General features: G+C 39.5%; 1 protein-coding gene across 6 annotated transcripts in view; it reads left to right on the plus strand.

The window, feature by feature from the left end:
• The window catches only part of kcnab2b (potassium voltage-gated channel, shaker-related subfamily, beta member 2 b), a 92,074-nt gene that overhangs the window by 51,606 nt on the left and 19,912 nt on the right, over positions 1-20,556 (plus strand). For all 6 annotated transcript variants that reach the window (XM_037541145.1, XM_037541146.1, XM_037541141.1 and 3 more), the window contains 5 exons: positions 10,537-10,580; positions 11,872-11,909; positions 12,422-12,501; positions 17,788-17,832; positions 19,840-19,884. In XM_037541145.1, the coding sequence (XP_037397042.1) occupies positions 10,537-10,580; positions 11,872-11,909; positions 12,422-12,501; positions 17,788-17,832; positions 19,840-19,884 (252 nt within the window). The remainder of the gene's footprint in view (positions 1-10,536; positions 10,581-11,871; positions 11,910-12,421; positions 12,502-17,787; positions 17,833-19,839; positions 19,885-20,556) is intronic.

Below are 20,556 nucleotides of genomic sequence, written 5' to 3' on the forward strand. Positions count from 1 at the left end.
GAGATGAGCAGAAGTGCAATCAGCTTGAGTCATCACACATTAAGATAGCTGACTAACTGTTTCTGGTTGATATTTATTTTGGAAAGTTTTGGTACAGATGTGCAAGAGCTCCATTGCCCACTGCTCCACCTTACTTTGATGGTCCATTATCGATGCATGCTATTTTCCCCTAACCCTGAAGTTCACTCTAACCCCAACTTTAACTGTAATGCTGGTGATAATCTGTGAAATATTGCTTCTGTCAGATCCAAAATGGTAACCTTTACAGGAGGCATTTTCAAATTATGTCAAAAACTAAAAAATCAACAAAATGGAGATACAAGGTTTTGTTCCAACAACAGTGATATGTAGATAATTGTAGATGAGCTATAGGGGACCATCAAAATAATGTTTAATCTTATCCTCATGTATCTACGGAGTACAAGCAGCAACACTAAATTATTTTGTGTCCTTGTGCTTCCCCACTTCATAAAACAGAATAAATAATTCAGAATTCAAAAGTCAACTGCAACCTAAGGAGGCCAGCCTCAAAAAGCACTCAGGTTTTCAGCTTTGATTGTACTGTGTCTTATACTCCTATGAGTGTTTCCTGCATATACTCATCCGCTCTCCACCAGAGATGTGTGCAGTGTGTGTGTGTGTGTGTGTGTGTGTGTGTGTGTGTGTGTGTGCTACAGTAAATTTATTAGTACTCCTATCCTTCCACACTGCAGTTTGGATAATGGCACATCAAAAGCACTTTGTAAGAACCTAAGATAATGTACTGTACATCCCACTTTCCTATTATCCTAATGTGTAACTGAACACCAGCCTTCCTCTGAAATGCTGTCTCTGACTGCGCTGTTCTTCTAAATGGTTTTGCCTCCTATACTTTCATATCTAATTGATGCCCTTGTAATTAGGTTTTTAGGGTGATAAATGAAAAATGTCATGTCACATATTACAATACTTTTTTAGCTCATGAGAAGCTTTTTATTGTTTGTAATGAAGTGTCTTTTAGCTGTAATGAAAAGTGCATTCTCATTGCATATTAATGTATACCAGTCACGTCTGTAGCCTTTTCTCTCTTTTTTCCACCAAAGCAGGTGTGTTTCATGTAGTAGTTGAGATTTACTGTCCCTGAAATGCTTGTGTTTCACTTCAACTGGTGTTTATATTGAGATATTAAGTTACTTTCCACAAAAATTGCTGTTATATAACACAATCTAGATGTTTTAAACCACATTAACTGTCATTTTTGAAAGATAACGAATTGATTTTTAGCATAGAAGTAGAAATGCACAATGACATATTTCAAACCTATATATGATTACATATTCATGTTTAGTATGCTGGGATGCTATAGGTTCTGTGCTGGTACATTTTTCGTTTGTCAAGGTGCAAACAGAGTAAATGTTCCCTGAAAGGTACTACAGTGGTTTCAAGGCCCACTTGTGAACCTTGAATGAGTTTTTCCCAGTGTAAAAATACATATTTGTACCTTCCATAACTTAATGTTTTAAAACAGAACGATAAAATAAAAATCCTGGGGACAGGATGGGGTGTGTGGAGTCAAAACAACTATATTCTATATTCCATCACTAAACTATATTCCATCACTAAAGGCACTGAGATGGTACCCTTGAGAGTATCCTCCCAGTGACTAGAGGGGGGCTGCCCCAGTGAAAGTTTAGTACCTTTATTTCTGAAAGTGTAGTGCATTTGTAACCCTACACAAATAAACATGATATAATCCAATGGCACTTCAGTGCCCCAATTTCTACATTTTAGATTTGTTTTTTTATATATAAACATAACAAATATCGTCCAACATGTACATTAAAAAAAAAATCGGCCTGGAATTCCCATGTCCCATGCCCACTTTAGCTTGTTAATGTTAGCTTTAATGTAAAATAAATTGCTTATATATGTTTTATATGTATTATATGGAACAACATCTTGAATTTGCTGCTGATTAAATCTGAGCTCTTTACTCTCATTAAGAATTAAGAAGCAGCCATAGGCACAGTGCTGGCCCGACCGCATTATGGGTTTACTTAGAACGAGCCAAATGATAACATCAAGTGTTCATTGATGCGGAACTTTTTCGTCCACGTGCAGCTGAAATATCACAAAGGTATCTATGGCATTTGAAAGCCGTTGAGCGGACAGCATATTTGATCTATGTCTGTTTCGGTCTCAGATGAGAGCCCCCTTGAGGGGTGCAGCCATAATGCTCTATCCCCAAATGCCAGTGCGATTTGTAAGTGCACCCTGCAGAGGTTTTTCTCTTTGAGTGGCTTGTATCTCTAGGCCATCAGGCCAAAGCCCTTGGCCCGGCGCTTCTCCCTCTCTCCTTCTGCTTAGAGCTCGGTGAATTAATGATCAGAAGCTGCCCTCGCATCCCTGCCTCTCACATCCAACTGTAGGAGTAGAGAAAGAAAGGGAAAGAGAAGGGATGAGAGTGTGAGAGTTGGTGAGGGAATTGTGTAAGTGCATGCCTTGCTAGAGGAGGCAGAGCGAGAGCTGAAGAGGTGATTATATAAAGGCGTAAGACTGCCTACAGTTGCTGCCTGACGCTCCCTCAGCTGTAAACAGTAGAGTCTGTTCAGTCTGGCTGGATGGCGACGGACTTGTGCCAGCATTACGCAAGACCCCCACTGTCTGTCTGACACGAGCTCATGGATCCGACACATGAAGGCTCTGGGCACTGGAGCAGGAATTCCGGATAGGTGTAGTGTAGGACAGAAAAGCTGATGGATGTTCATTGAGAACTATCAATGAAACGTGCACTTAAAAGAATCATTCGGTTAAAAATAAATAAATAAATATTTGCCCCTTTTGCTTATTTCAGAATAGTCAGGCAGAGACATCTATGCTACTGGAGACCAAACAGTGTGAAAAGAATGCATGAGGTAGCAGCTTTATGCATCATGAAACTGGACTTTTGAACTTTTACTACTAATAAGCGTCACAAATGATATGGAATTTACACAGAGGGAGCTTTAAGCTAACCTAGTCCAGGAGCTGTTGAGTAGATTCCGTACATGAAGGAAAGAGGTGGCTGTGAGACTGAGCCTACACACGCTGATGGGATGTTGAGGCATTCCTGATTGGGTGGTCTCTGTGCTTTGTGGAGGAGGCATAGCTCTTCAAAGCTCCTACTAAGACTCCTACTCATTTTTCATCATTCTTAACAACTTTCTTACAGCACCACCATCCCTCTCGAAAAATCAGAGATTATCCGGAATATATTTCAATCCCAGTCAAAATCGCCATTGAGAACAGGGTATTCATTTTTCAGCATTGTAGGGGAAAAAAAAAGCAGAAAATTGTATTTAAGTCTCAACAACTACATGCAGTTACATTTTTAAGTACTTAGTATGTCCATCCTGTTTTCATTCTTTTTGGGAGACGTCCTTTCAGTTTTTCAAAGAAATTTGCAGTAATGTTTTTCCGCACCTCCAAAGTTCAGTCTTAGAGGTTGGTTGCATTTTCTGCTTCTCATAATCCCAAACACATTCAGTGATGTTGAGGTCTGGCCTATGAGATGGTCAGTCCATTGTTCTGAGAACAGCAGCAGCTTCTTGGTTTGACTTGCAAATTTTCTCCTTTTTTGTCTATTTCTTTTCCTCAGTCAGGGCTTCTCATCAGCTGTATATCCTCTCAGACCCATCGAGCTGAGTCTTCTCTCAGTGGAAGGATGGACAAAAACAGCTGTGGATTGTTTCAGGTCTGAAGCAAGAGTGGAGCTTAATTTTCTCCTCTCTCTCAAAGATTTAAGTTCTGTTTATCTGATGTGATAGTTTATTGGTCTAATAGGCCTTGATGGTTGTTAAGATTCTGATTTCTGTGTACCATTTTACAGATCTCCAGATTGGGACCTCCTGTTTTTTTTTTGTCCTTTTTCTTTGACATGTATCGAATGACCTCACAAATAAGTATATTTGACGTAATGGCCATTTGGACTGGAATAAATGTGGTCTCTGACTTTTGCTAAGTACTGTACATGAAAAACATGCAAGTACATAGCTTGTGTGTGCGTCCGTGCGTGAGTGAAAGCAGGCCTGTCTCTGAGCTCTTAGGTACAATATTAGATTATTTCACTCTCAGCTTAGCTTCCTGGGCATGCAGGGCTTATTGTTTGTGTTGAATGGTCCTTCTGTTAGTGTGCATGGGTATGTGTGAGTTTTCTACCTGAACCAGCTCAGACTTTTTCATTATGCTCATGAGTTCATGCCTGCTGTCTACAGATCTTTAAGCTTTTGAAGGAATTATGCACCCTTTGGATTTCTGCTCTACCATAACATAATGTAACATAACATAGTTATTTCATAGCATCTGTTCTGAGATAGAAGCTTGGACTGAATAAAAAAAAATTCAGACCTAATGAGTTTGAGGTTGGAGTTTAGACTGAATACGTGAGGTTGAATTTCCAGTTTAAGATGCTGAAACATACGTATTACAGCGTCTCTGGGAACGGCAATGAGCTTTGTTTTAAATACACACAGCACTGACAGTAAGGAAATGAATATTCTGCTATGCTCACCTGCCTTAATCTAAACGCACATGGTCTGATGTATATGACTGTATATACAGCAGGTTTGACCTCGCTGTGGTGGCAGAGCTCATGTATAGGTGGGCGGTGTGTTAAGGTGCCTATTTAAACTGTACAGTAAAGGATCTGCCAGATGTCCATTAACCAGTGCCAACAGTTAGACCCAGCACTCTACATACAGAGTCACTGGCAAGCTCTGCTCTCCTGAGGGCACTGTGCTCAGAACATTCACTCTGCTGGATGTTTGTCTGCCACAGAGGATGCGTAAAACCCATGTGCTCTTGGTTAAGTTCACTACGATTACTCTGGTGAGCTATGTAGCAGTGTTGATTATAGAGGAAAAATGTAAAATGTAAATCATATGTTTTTATTATTTCATCAATATTTGTAATGGGACTCAAGGAGCAGACCATGACACTGGAGAAACTATGAAGCCTGTGGGACAGCGTGATGGTGCAATGTAAACAAAGTCCTTATAGGAAAGTTAAGCTTCACAAGCGTCCCAATCATATTTCACATCAAATCATGTCTCTGATGTAAACGGCTGTTTGTGCTGATTGCATGTGTTGCTCTGCACATTACCATTCAGGAAATGATACTGTCACTAATATACAAATCAACCACTGGTAGCCAGTTAAACCATAAGCCAAAACACATTACAGAAACATCAGAGACCAAAAGAAACACTTAATGGTTTCTATGTGTTTTTTCAGCAGGGATATGTTCAAAAACTAAAGTTTGTTTTAGCCTGAAGCTCAATATTATGCTCAGTTTAAAGTTCACAGTTTTGTTCCTGCACATGTAATGTACACTGTTAGAAATAAACGAACCATGCAGGTACATAATTCATTCATCAGGGTACAAACAATATAAGTGTACCCTCAAAGGTACAACAGTGGTTTTAAGGTCCAATGGTGTACCTTACATGAGTTTTTCCTAGTGGAAAAGTAGATGTTTGTACCTTTTCATAAGCAAATGTTTTAAATCAGAGCATTAAAAAAAAAGCCTGGAGGCGAGACGGGGGGTGTGGAATCAATACAACTTAGAAAATATAATTTCACTGGGTTCTGGTACAGTTATGTTCCCTGACTAAAGCTACTGAGATTGACCCTTGAGGGTACCACCACAGTGAGAGTGTCGTACCTTTTTTTCTGAGAGTGTAATTGTACACATAAAGTCCCTGTATTAAGGGTAAGTTAATTGAGTTATACGTCTGCTTATCCCTTACCCAAGTTACATAAACTGTAGTTTGTGTAATACTTAACTGAATATTATTTAATTGAATAATATTTAACTTAACCAGGGGACCAGCCGTATGTCTGGAGAAGGGAAGTTTATTTGTTTACGTGCGGGTACCAGACACCTAGCCAGCCCGTAAGACGCTGGACTGATGCAGTTTTATAGCAGGACTGATCCCAAGAAGAGGCTCAGCCTATACATGACGAGTGACAGGTGTGACAGACATGACCATGTAAGGATAAACAAGAATAGACAGATGTTCTAAATACAGTCACAGTACAGAACACACAATACTGAATATAATGACATATAACACGCAACATCCCAGGAAGAAAAAAACACACTGAAACAGAATTTGTTGGTACGATAATTGGCAGTACTTTATGGTGATTGATACCAATTTAATAAATAATTTTTAAAAATAATTTAAATTTAATAATTCAGTATTTTACATTACTTTATGCAGACATTTAATTATCTAGCAGGCGCTCTTTGTATTACAACCATATGTGAATAGATTCCTAAAAAAAGACCAGGTGTGTGGATTTAACTGGCTACAACAACCAACAATGTTCACAATTATCTTCAAGTAACGACAGACCTGTTACAAGGCTATTTAAGCTGAAGGCTGTACATCTCATGTGTTCTAAAAGAATGAAAGTAAGTTATCTGCACTATATTAGGTAATATGTATATATGTATATGTATATGTATATATATATATATATAAAGTTTCCTGCGAGTTCATTTTTTGGCTGCCGAACCTCAAGGTGAAGTTGAAAGCATCCTCAGTCTCTTGTTTTGCCACAGCATATCTGAGACAAAGCTGTCCACAGAGACAACAGGCTAATATGTCTAGTATCATCTCTATAAATCTGTATAAATGAACTTTGTATCAAACACTGGAGCTGATGCATCACTGACCTGAATGAGATCGACATTACTTCACTTGTGATGGAGCTTGAGTTAGTGGGGGAAAAAAACATGAATGAAACAAAGTAACGATGAAAACATGTAGCTGAGCAAAATCATATTGGTCTTACCTCTATCGTCGTTATTATCTCGGTCAACAGATATCCAGTCTCTCATCTGTCTCTGTATCTGAAATGCCAGATGTTAGATCTGAGCAGCCTTGAATGTCCTTGTGTTTGGATTAAAAAGCTAAATATCTAACTAACAAAAATATAGTTTGTGCCGAGTTGGTTTGCTGTCAGAATTCAACCCAGTAAGTTACATTATGTGCTTTTAAAGGTGATCTGAAGAAAGGTGACTTGACTTTTCACCACTGGTGAGTATGTGGATGCGCGAGTTAAAAAATAGAATAATAAGTAATCAGTTGTAATTAGCCATTGCAATTTTGACATTTTACAGTTTATCAATATATAAAACATAGCCTATCATTATATCCTGCATCCCTCCTTACAGCATGTTTCATTTCTTAAAATCTCCCCAGCGCATAAGTGATTTTACGGCACACATCAGTACTACTAACACAATATGAATGATACATACTTTTATTTGTTTTCTGATCACACTGAGTGCCAGCTTCATGCAGATTATTTACCTGCTGCATGGTCCTTCTTCCACTGATGTGTGGCAGTTGTGGGATTTGGCGGGGTCAAAACACGGATGCCTGCTGCACTCTCCAGAGGCAAGAGTGGGTTGAGGGGGTGATGAAGGGATTCATTTTCCTCCTTCATCTCATAGTTGAGAAACTATACATGGAATACCTCTGTCAGAAGAACATTCCCTGTTAAGACAGCATAGACCCCTCTCCCACCCCACCAGGACTAATACAGCCTGCTAATGAAGCCTTTATGATCATTCAGATGTTGCACATTCGTACATGATGTGATTTATGCACTGGATCATAATGTATGCCACATAGGGTGTATGGTGCCTCGTGTGAGTTGTGGGCACAAGCCGCGATTCATCTCAGCAGCCCAGGAAAGGGCCTCTCCATGACCCACTGGTCATTTATCACTACAGACAGGCATGCTGTCACTGACCAGCTGCAGTTAGTCACAGGGCTGTTTGTGTGGCTGACGTGTTGTTTGGTGCTGTGTGGGGACAGTGACGTTGAGACTGATTTATGAACTTCCCCATCCCACTCAGGATGATGGCGGCATTCCTTTGATTGCTCTGTTTTCTGTTTGAAATTGGATCTGGTTAATGATGCTGTCTAATGACAGCCTACTCACCTGCATTACTTGGATGGGAAATGTGAGCTGCTTGATGTTGTATGGTAGTTTATTTTGAGTTTGGTATTATTACAATTCAGCACAGTCAGCTGATGTGTTTGCATACCTGTGTGTATTGATGGGAGGGTGCAGGTGAGTATGTTGCAACGTTCTTGATCACTGAAGATGGCGTGTTATTATTGTGTGGCCTTAGCCTTTAGATACATTCCACCACTGTGGCTGTGATGATGAGGATGTGCCATTAAAGTGGTTGTCCAATTTACCTCAAATGTAGCTGGTCAGCCAAGACATGTAGCTAACGAGTGATGTAAGCTTATATAAGCCAAGTCTATTTGAGATTACTTACCAACTCAGTGTTTGATGTTTGACTGTGATTGTAGCCGCAGTTCAAAACTAAAGTCGCTAGCTTTAGACACCGTCACTCATGCTGAAGAGGCTGTAGCTGCACGGCACTTTTGTCAATGATTTCTGAAATGGTAAACTTTCCCAGCGTGTGTTAATCAGGTGAAACATATTTTTCATTTTTAGCTCGCAAGCAGGTTTTTAGAGCTTTACACTTTCCTAAATCACCTTGCTATTTTCCCATAAAACACTAGGTTTAATACTTCACATGAAGTGGAGGAATTGTGAGGAGTTGGAATATCTTGGGAAATATGGACATCAAAGCAGCAACAATGTTCCATCGGCACATATTTACATATAACTTAATATTAACATCTCATTATTTTTATTACCTTTTTAAAATGTGTATCATCCAATCTATAATGTATTATCAGCATAGTGGCGATTATTATATATATATATATATATATATATATATAAATGTATTTTATGAACAAGCAGAGTTAATTAATTCCAGAAATATGTCGGCCAATATTGCTGCACCAGAGCCTCTGTTTGAAATGATCCACTATTTGCTATCCTCCATAATTAAAGAGAAACAAAGATGTGCGTGAGCGTCTCGCCATTCTAGAGTTGCAGCCAAGGTTCTCTGGCATCATTATTTACTAGCTGAAAAGCACCCACCGTACTGGATGGTGCTGTAGGAGTTATTTTGTTTATTTATTATGGTATCCTCTTTGCTACAGTAATGAAGTGTGTTTACTGTATTAAAGCCAAGGCAGTGCTGAAATTTCACATTGAACATTGCCACTATGCCTGCTTCTGTTCCATGCTATCAAGTTGTAGCCTAACAATAATGTAAATGCAGCGTTTAATGCATGTAATATTATTTCTATGGTTCATATGAAACAGAGTCAGATCGGGACTGAGTCATCTATATGAAATGGTTACTCAGAACTGCATACAAACTCAGCATGTCACTCAGTCCAGTCAGCAGGTGGCCAGTTCACCTTCACTGGCTAGTCAACAGATCCCCCTCCGTGTAACCCTATCTTTTCCAGCCTAGTTAAAAATTCATGACTGGTTTTCTAAGCCCCCCATACTCACTGATAATTTGATTTAAGTGGATAAGTTCCACTATAATCTTCTTTTGAAAGTCACTTAGAGGTGACTTTGCTGACAGTCTGTTTATAAGACATCAGTACTGAGCATCTGCTTCTCAGCTTTATTCATAGTAGAGGCATAATAGCAGATACTTTGAAAAGGCCTTGAGAGGCTTTGAGGCCTTGAGCCTGTACTTTTCTTCCAGTGTGTGCCAGTGTTCTTGGTAATAGTTATATTTTTCATATCTGAAAACTTAAGCCAGTAAAGCCTTTAATATCTCTGTAGTGACATAATATGAGGGATTTTGAAAAGTTTATTTCAGTAATATATTATTTATCACTTGGATCCATACCTTATGATTCACTTTTCAAAGGATTCAATAATGGAAACCCTATTTTAATTGTAATTTTAAGGATACCTTAATGAGACAAGCTGCTTTGGAACATGCCACTTGTTTTTGTGAGCAGCCTAAAATGTTTCGAAATGTTTGCAGCTGTATAATAGCCAAGGAAATCTTTTAAATCTTTTTCTTGTCACGGTTAATCACAAATTGCTTCTCGTCCCCTGAGTGTGAAGCTGCTGTCTGCTGAATAGGAACTGTGATAAAAGGGTTTGTGCGGACGGCTCTGTGCCCTTGGCAGTGCAGTCACACAGCAATTGTTGAGATCTATAACCTTGGCTCCATACAAACTCGGAGGATGGTGAACAAAAGAGCTAGCAGACACTCTGATTGGCTGTGCTGGCTTGAAAAATGTGCTGTATCCAGGCTAAGATTTTCTCTGTGACTGTTACCACAATGAAGGAAGCCCAGATTAAGTTCTGGTAGTCATGGACTCATGACTCATGGAGTCATCTGGGATTTTGGACAGACATTATTTATACAGTGACCCTGCAAGCGCACAACTTCGCTCAGATGATTCGTTCAGCTGCCACTGATCACAGATCAGTCATGTGGTTGATCATGAAGGTCAAAACTGGACCTCTGTAAAAGATATCCTGTATAACCTTGTGCCTACACTGAATTCATCCAGAGAAGGATATCTGCTGCACACAGCTCATCTATGAAGGACAATGCTGATCCAGAGTTTTGAGTAGTGTCCTTTCTACTTTCAGAAACCTTGGGAAGTCTGGCTTACGGGTGTCGTGTTTAGGGCTGGGTGAGTATCACACTCTGACATTAAGTATCGTTCTCTCACATTACAGCAAAGAATACATAAACATATCAGATTCATGTTATTCTCAGCAGATAATTGCTGAAAAAGATCGGACAGGTGTTTGACAGGTGGTAATGGTGTCCGATCTTATTTACAAAGGGCCGGTGTGGCTCCAGGTTTTCATTCCAGCAAAGCAGAAGCTGACTCGGTCAGTTGCTTGCAGACTGAGCTACTGATTAAACAATCAGATGTGATCCTACTCATTTGGAATGAAAACCTGCAGCCACACCAGCCATTCACAGATAAGGCTGGACACCACCGCCCAACAGAAAGACAGTACAGTGCAAAAGTCTTACACGCTGGAGAAAATTGTATTTAAAAAGCTGTTTGTCTGGACAGTAAACATTTATTTGTTTAGAAAACACTAATATTAGAATAAATACAAATAACATTAATAGACAAGGAACCATCATATATCTGTCCGGTTAAACCTCCTCTCATGGCGGCCCAGTATTATTTATAGTTATCATCCAATACCAAACCTGTCTATTTTATTCATGAAAAAAAACCAAACCAAAACAAAAAATATATATTACCTTTTACCATCTTTGTTTGTTTTTTTTGCTTGTTTGTTTATTCTTAGTGTTTATTCATACAAAAAAAACACACATACTGCCAAGATAAATGTTTTAAACAATTTGGGTGTCAATGTCTTTGTAATTCTCTGTAATGGTAATCCAGGTAGATGCTATTCTGATTTCTGCATTTTATAAATGTATATGTATTGATAAACATCTTATATGTACATGCAAAATATCAGATATTGGCAATGGCAATTGACAGTCCCCTTATTGTTGCATCCTGTATTATAACTCTTCATAGTTTAGCTCTTTCCTTTAGAGCATTGAGTTTGTAACCCCTGTCTGACTACCTTGTCTGTACAGAACAGAACATGTCTTGTTTTAAATCTCACTCATGGGAAGCCACTGGGCAGTTGCTGAATTCCATGAATAAACATTTGAAGAATTTGACTGTATAATGCAAATTCAAAACTGCAGCATGAAGTTACATAATACCACATACTCTTCCCTCTGTAATGCAAGTCCCATCTCTGAAAGGTTTACAGCTCTTTTGGAGAACATTTTAATGGATTCTGTATTCTGAAGAAAACTAAATGCAAACAAAAAACACTGTGGCAATCCATTGTGTGCTACAGAAGCAGCAGATGGAGATTACATTTTAAATATAATTGTTATGTTAAACATTGTTCTGACAGTATGTGTATTCCTTGCAGGCACCTGGGTGACCTTTGGAGGGCAAATCACAGATGAGGTACTGTGGAACTCCTGCTTATCATCTGCATTTGACTACAGTGTAGTATTGACTACAGTAAAGTTCATTAAAGATCTAGGCCAGATCTTCAAAATACCCTAAACAACAAAGTGAGAATTAGTTCTTGGAGACACTTTCCTCTTTGTTTTCTGTACCGTCTGGTAAACTCTGCCCCTCTAGTGCACACATTCACATTATGTGCAAGTGTGTTGGGACACCTATGTTAACGTCTGCAGAACACTCACTCATGTTCGCAGATTCCCGGATGCAGATTGTGATTTTGCCTTTAGTCTAAAATTTAACGCCTAATCCTTGTTACTTTGCCATTGTAACTCTGTGGAGTTGTCCAGTGTAAAAATCTCCAGCTATCTTTACATTGTGTCCCAAGGGACCATGTCTTTTCCCTTTGTACCTCCCTTTATCTGTCAATCCCCTCTCTGTCTGTTTATCTCCTGCCATGCTGCTCATATTTAATCTCTCTCATCTCCCTTTGTCCTTTTCACTCCTCTCAGATAGCAGAGCAGCTGATGACACTGGCATATGAGAATGGGATCAATCTGTTTGACACAGCTGAGGTGTACGCTGCGGGCAAGTGAGTGCTTTACCTCCTTCTTTCTCCACCACTGTTCCCTCAGACAAAGTCTTTGCTCAGACTGCAGGTGACGGTGCCTGAATTCCGATTTCCCGCCCAAATCCAGTTTGATCATTCATGCTATCTTTTTATTGTGATATACTCAAAAGATAGCTGTCCTCTCTCTTTCCATGCAACATCAAATTGAGCAATGCCACCTTCTTTTTTAAACTTAAAGGACAAATATTAGATGCTAAAAGGATCATGTTAAACAAAGTTTACTGAAAAGAGTAACAGTAGCGATTTTCTATGCTGAAAGGAAGAGAAGTTTCTTTAGTTTGCCTGCCATGAAAAAAATCTAGCACAGGTGATGTATTTGTTGTTGGAACAAAACCTTGCGTCTCCGAAATGGTAACTTTACAGGAGAAGGAAAAAAAACCACTTGACAGGCCAATGGAACCAGACTTTTTTCCAAGTCATTTTGGGCCACATCTTTTGGTCCATTCATCATGAAACTTACTCATAATGTAAAAGGCAAGAGGTGTTTTCATATTCAAAATATTATGTCGAAAAAATGAAAAATGACAGAAATGTGTAGGTTTTGTTCCGACATCAGTGATCTACTGGATAGGTACATTTGATCTGAGTGTAGCTCCTTTGACTCATGTGCTTCTCTATCTGTAAAGTAAATGTTGTTGTTGTTGTTATTTGTTTACACTGCCCGTGTTTGCCTAAAATGAAAATGAGAACTCCAGCCACAGTAACAGGTGTTTTGATGATGTAACGTCTGTTCCTGTGCACTTAAAATTATGATGAGTTGGACTGATGTAAAAGTTGCATGAAGTCCAGCCTGACTGTTCAGAGAGGAGTGTGAGGTGTCAGATGGGGTCACATTTCAGTGCCACATATGAAAGAGGCCAAGATCAGAATTGAAAATGTCAAATTCAGTTTATTAAAAACAAATCTGACTAGAAAAAAAGGTCAATTTTACCTGCAGTGTACAATGCAGGCAAAGAGAGCTTACAGGCTTCAATGTTAGCAATAGGCACTCTGGAATGTGGACTTTTCAGTGAGAGGAAGGCTATTGCAGATATTAAATGGGTGTTAACAATAGGCAGCCCTTTTTATGCCCTTGCTTTTTGATTCTGACACAGCATGTGTTTGAGGCAGAACTCTTAAAGAATGTACCGGTACTGTATTGGCTGTGCAAAAACTCACTGATTACAGGTTTCTATTTTATACTGTTCCAGCAAAGTGTCATAAATGGTGTATTACTTTTCTTGAAAAATCATGATAGAAGGTTTTAGTGATCTGGATATACAGCACTTAATATCTCTCTGAGGAGAATCTAATTCTTCAGAGCAGTGTCGTTCATCCTGTCCATCAACTTGTGGTCTCTGGAGGGCTATAGTTTACTGTCATTTCAGCTGAATTTCATATAAATTGCTTTGCGGCCTTTATAACTATCAAATATGATTGAAGAATGAGTTCCTTAATCTCCAGCCCCAGAGAAGAGTCACAACTAAGAAGATTGACCTGTTTTTCTTGAAACACAAACAAGTGAACTGAACAACAGTGTAAGTTGCTGCCTCGCTAGCTGTTAGTGGATCTTTGAGAAGTAGAACGATCACAATATCACAGACTGAATGTTACAAGTTAAACATTTATGTACACTTGCAGGCAGTTTAATGATACAAGACAAGGACAAATTTTACATGTTTACAGGGAGGCGTCCACATTGTGTATGTCTGAAGACATTATATTGAGCCAGCCTGGCAGAGTGACTCTCTACTTTCTCTGTCTTCCTGCTTGAGCAGAATGATCATGGCAGCACAGTAAACACAGCACAGATTAACACACATCCCCTTTATCACACGAACACACACTCTCTCCATATCACTGCTCCACAGTCAGCTGCGCTGCACTAACACCACAGCAGTGTTACTATATATGGGGAAAATAAATTGTGGGCCGTGAACTGTATCTCACCGAATGATCCTAAACCTCTGGACTGCTGACCAGATAAAAGAGGAAGAACGTGTGAGAAAATTGTTTGAGCTCAAGGGAAGTAAATATTTGGCCTCAAAGCCATTTGCTGTGATTGCAGTTCTTTAGAAAGCGATTTAGTGCATGAGAAAATCTCAGATCTCTCCATCTGCATATTTTGGCAACAAAGTTTTATATATAAAATTACAACATTAACCATATTCACTGATCAGGCATAACTTTATGACCACCTCCTTGTTTCTATGCTCATTGTCCATTTTATCATGTCCATTTTGTAGTCCTATTACAGACTGTAGTCCATCTGTTTCTCTGTATCCTTTGTTAGCCCCCTTTTACCCTGTTCTTCAGTGGTCAGGACCCCCATGGACCCTCACAGAGCAGGTACTACTTGGGTGGTGGATCATTCTCAGCACTGCAGTAACACGGACGTGGTGGTGGTGTGTTAGTGTGTTTTGTGCTGGTACGTGTGGATGAGACACAGCAGTGCTGCTGGAGGTTTTAAATGCTGTGTCCACTCACTGTCCACTCTATTACACACTCCTACCTTGTCAGTCCACCTTGTAAATGTAATTTCAGAGACAGTAGCTTATCGGCTGTTGCACAGTTTGTGTTGGTCAATCTGTAGTCCTCCATCAGTGGTCGCAGGATACTGCCCACAGGACGCTGTTGGCTAGATATTTTTGGTTGGTGGACTATACTCAGTCCAGCAGTGACACTGAGGTGTTTAAAAACTCCAGCAGCACTGGTGTGTCTGATCCACTCAGAGCAGTGCAACGCACCACCACCATCAGTGTTATTGAAGTGCTGAGAATGATCCACCGCCAAAATAGTACCTGCTCTGTAAGGATCCCTCTCTCTCTCTCTCTCTCTCTCTCTCTCATATATATATATATATATATATATATATATATATATAATGTATGTATGTATGTGGGTGTGGGTGTGGGTGTGTGGCCAAAAGTATGTGGACACCCCTCCTAATTACCCAGTCCAGGTGTTTCAGCCACAACGTTGCTAACAGGTACATAACCAGACAGTATCCAGAGGCAAACACAGACAGTAGAAAGTAGAATGAGTCATAATAAAGAGGTCACTGAAGTTAAATGCAGCATTGCCATAGTATGCCATCTTTGTTACAAGACAGTTGGTGAAATCTCTGCCCTGCTAGATCTGCCCCAGTCAACTGCACGTGCTACTCTTACTGCCTAGCTGTGAAATGGAACAGCACACAGACTCACAGTGTGGTGCCATTGATTGCTACCATGTACAAGTCACTAATTCTTTGTTGAATCACTCGCTGCAGAGGTCCAAACTGCCTCACGAAGCAACATCAGCATAAGAACTGTGCATCAGAAGCTTAACAAAAGGGGTTTTCTTGACCAAACAGCTGCATACATGCCTTGGCAACATGCCAAGTGTCAACTGAAGTAATGTAAAGCACATGGCCACTGGACACTGGCACAGTTAAAATGTGTTCTCTGGAATGATGAGTCATGCTTCACTATCTGGCCATCTGATGGATGATTGGTGGATGCCAGGAGTTCGCTACCTACAAGAATGCCTACAGTGCCAACAGTGAAGTTTGAGGAGGAGGGATAATGGACTGGAGCTGTTTTCTAGGGTCTGGTCTAGGCCCCTTAGTTCCAGTGAAGAGTTATTTTAATGCTACAGCTTACTGAGACATTGACAATCAAAACAGTATACCCTTTACATTTACATGCTTTATGAAACATTTCTTTAAGGGCTGTGACTTAAGTAAGGCCTATTTACACCAAGTCTGATTTTTATGGATAAAAAAATGCACTTGAAGTTTAGAAAACAAAAACATGCATGTTAAACCCATGTTTCACACTAAGTCCAGAAGTGACAGACTGCAGTGCTACCTGAAACGTTCTGGGTTGTGTGGATGCAGCAAAGATCAGGCTGGTTGTTGTCCCTTGTCATGGTTGCAGTCCAAACAAATGTTCAACACTATGGTGGCGCAGGACAAAACACAGAATTTAAAGAAAATATATGGTAGACCATAGCTGAAAGGTTGTGAAATGATGGTGAGTGCTTTTGTCCAAGATAGAACCTGTAGATTTGTTTGTTTGGGTTTCCTGTTGAGGCCTAGAATGTAGCACCTTTTATTTGTTTTTCTTAATGATAAAAATGCTAAATTCATTTTTACTACTACTCAAGGAATCTGTTTTTCCTTCCTCATCTGTCTTTTTCGCACATCCAGAGTGTTTAAAAAAATGACTCTTCAAGGGTTCTTTAGTAAAGACAGCGGTTCTGTACAGAGCCATGAACACTTTCATTTGCATGCTTAAAGGGTTCTCTGCATGGTGAAATGGTTCTTTCAGATTGATGGAGAATGGCTCAATGTCGCACCAAAAAGAGATCTTAACATTGTAACAATAAAATAACTTTTTTTAATGCTATATTGAACCATAGCACATTCTCAATCAATCTGAAGAACCATTTCACCGTGCAGAGAATATTTAACCCCTTATAATCCAGGCTTACTCAATTCTAAAACTTATTATTCATTATACAGGGACAATGTAAATTGTCTGAGCTATTCTTAGGTTATAGTGTGTAATAAAACTTTTATTATTACATGTAGGGAGTTAAGCGAGTGAAGGCGTTAAACAGAAAACACACATCAGACTTAATGTGAAGGTTCTACTATGATAAAAATGGTATCAGAATTCATATTCAATATGAATAGACCTATAGGTTTGTGTTCTTGATGAAGCATCATAATGCATATATTCATTTTTACACCCCTACTGACCGCTACTGACCTCAAGACACCCTAGCATGTGTTGCCTGCACATTCCCCCACCCCCCCACTCCCCCACCTCACCAGTCCAACATTTGTTAAGGGCTGTCACAAGCGCTCACATCGCCTCAGCACAAAAATGATGGCAGCCATTCATGAAGAACACATTGGTCCTGAGGGCAGAATTGCAGCATCTGTCATTAGACACACCAAAACACTCTCCCGCCCCACATCTTCTCCTTTTTTTTCTAGTTGCTCAGAAGCTCCTCTCGGCTACAGCTCAGAAAGTGTGCTGTGTTTCTGCCTGCGCTTCATGCGGGGAGTTCATTTTGCATGACTATGAACTGGCTGCTTCATTAGCTTTATTGTCCAAGTAAGGGAACAGGGAATCCCCAACACACTCAGGCTTTAAACCCAGCTCTGTTGTTAGTTCTGAAGAGAACTCCTTCATAGCATGAAATGATAGAAATGGTACAAATCATGTGCTCGCAGTAGTGATGTGATGTGAAAATTGTTTCTTTCTTTTTTAACAGGGCTGAAATGGTGCTCGGCAATATCATAAAGAAGAAAGGCTGGAGGTATAGTTATTCCCCCATTTTTCCAAATGTGACGTTCTCTATTTGCTGCCAGGCTGTTCCAGCGGCCCTGCTGTCTTTACATGCGACATGTCAGTCTGGAATGTGCCCCTGTTCTGCCAGATGTGCCGACTGCAGGACAGGGTCTGTATGGAAGCGAGACGCCTTGTACCTCGCAGCTCGTAGTAGTTTGTGAATGATTTTGTGCTCACTGGGCCGTCAGCCTTTATTTGTCCTGCCAGGCTCTGCGCGGGAGCACTGAGGCTTTTCCTTCTGCCCGCAGGGAGGAACACATATAGAAACTGTGTTTTATTATGAGCAGTTGCCATTTTCATTTCTTTTTTTCTGTAACAATGTGACAAAAGCATTCTAATGGACTGTGCTATGACACAGTGAGCTGCAGTAGAGTGACATTAGTGCTAAAGGAGGGGCTTGGAGGATGCTATTAGATGAGTGGCTGTGTTCGCACAGAATGTAGACAAATGTCTAATGTGCAATACCCAGGAAATCAATTATATGGCTATATTTCATTAAAAATTTGCTCCTTTATTGTTTTTGTGTCTTTCTAATTGAAAAAAAGCTTTTATGACAGCAGTGCAGATCTGTTTCTATGCCCATAATAAGTCTTGTTTATTTTGCAAATAGTAATTTTGTATAATGTTAAATGTGTATTGTTAATTATGGACAAACGAATAACTACACTTTTATTTTCCTGATTAGTGAAAATTATAATGGCCTAAATAATTGATGTAATTGCTGCTCCACTAACATATAGTGCAGGGGTCGGCAACCCGAATGATAAGAAGAGCCTTTTTGTCCTTTCAGCAAAAGTTTATCCACCTTGTTTTAGCATCTTGGCTGTAAATATGTCTCAGTATGTGTTAATGTGCTAGTATAGGACATATGATATATAGGAAAACACGGATATAGCCACTTGCATCTTCAGCGGGAAACATTTCCAAAAGTAAACAGTTTCTTTTCAAATTTTTACGAGGCTGAAGTCAGTTTCTCATTCTCTAGTAGCAAGCACCATTTAAGGTGGAATGGGAAAATTCAAACGAGAAACTGGTAAATGAGAAGCTGACCACAGCTGTGTGACTTTTTAGTGTTTGACCATTTTTCTTTGCAGGTTAAACGTATAAGGAAACCAAGTGGAGTGATTATAAATGTAAATAAGTCCAGTGTTTCCAAATTATTGATATTTGACTTAAATCTTTCTCTTTGCCTTTTCATTAGCTACTACCTAGGCCAGACTGTCTGGGTTGCTGTGTGACCAGCAGTCTGCGCACCAACCTTCAAGGTTAAAAGTTGATGAATGTTAGCAGTTGTAGGTTACATTTACTCCAGCATTTAAGATTATTTATTGATAAAACTGTATTGAATAATCAGCAGAGCTTTATTGTTCTGTAAATGGTGATTATTTCATTTTGACCTAAAAATGGATTTCTGGACAGTGAAAGAGCTGCATGCAGCTCTGGAGAAGCGTGCTGCCAACCCCTGATATAAAGGAAGCCGAGACCCCAGCAAGAAAACTACATTTCTAAATCATCACACCTTGCTTCAGATTGCATTGTGTTCTAAAGTAATCTCAAATGGACTTTAGTCTTTAGTTTCTGACACGGTCAGACATACTGAACAGTAGGAGAAGCCATTTAAAGTCTGATATTTTGATTTCCATTTTTTCTTAGCCATTTATTTAGATAGAGAAGATGTTACTCATTTGCCTTGAAGGTGCTTTGATATGTAAAAGGCTGAAGAGGATAAAGCAGTAGGTTGCCAGCTTAACTGTTTTAACCTTTGGGCCTAAAACCCCAGATTTAATCTCCTCTCTGTAAAGGCTAGAATTTAGCTCAGCAAAATGAAATCATGTGCTGTAATGCAATTGTTCCCAAGTGCAAGATTTTTGGCCAGTAGCCTGACCTGGTAATTGCCTCGATGCCTCATCTATCATGATGATTGCCACTCCAGGCCTCAACACAGTCTCAACAGTTTTTCTGTTCTCTTTCACAGGCGCTCCAGTTTGGTTATTACCACCAAGATCTACTGGGGTGGAAAGTGAGTCTTTATCTGTTGGTTTATGTATGTGTGTGTCAGTGAGTTTAATGAGGGCTTTCTGAGTTGAGATCAGTGTTCAGTGAGCTTAATTAGCGCCTAGCTTTTCAAAATGTTTTATACAGTTTTTTTCATATGATTGCAATGACAAAAGAGTAGAGCACAGAGATTTTGAACGTGGTTTTTGGCTGAAAGACAAAAACAGTCTAAAATTTTGACTGATAAAACATTAAAATGGTCTACAGTGAAGTGTCACAATTCTCAGCTCTACTAATAATTTTACTGGTAATGACAATAAGAAATATGGGTTAAAAATGCTTCCCTTCACTCTTCTGTGCCAGACATGTTTACACAGTTTGAACAGCAGCAAAGGGGATCTGTTTTGTGTGGCCATGTGGAGGACGTCTCCATTACAGATTTGATACCACTTGAAAACAAAACATCATGCATTTTGTGGCACATAATGTAGCCGACAAACCAAGTTTTTTAACGTTTGTTTAGTTTAAGTTGTTTTAATTCATCGTCAGCTTTGGTTTTTGGTTTTTGTCCCAGTGTGTCCTGAATTTAGACTTCAGTCAAGGATTTCGATTCAGTGCTTCACTACTAAGCATTTATATTTTAAGGAAAGCAAACATTTTGTGACAATATTTGTGGGTGTGCTACCCGAGGATTTAT

The sequence above is a fragment of the Pygocentrus nattereri genome, chromosome 9, assembly GCF_015220715.1.
Source record: "Pygocentrus nattereri isolate fPygNat1 chromosome 9, fPygNat1.pri, whole genome shotgun sequence".
NCBI classification, from domain to species: domain Eukaryota; kingdom Metazoa; phylum Chordata; class Actinopteri; order Characiformes; family Serrasalmidae; genus Pygocentrus; species Pygocentrus nattereri.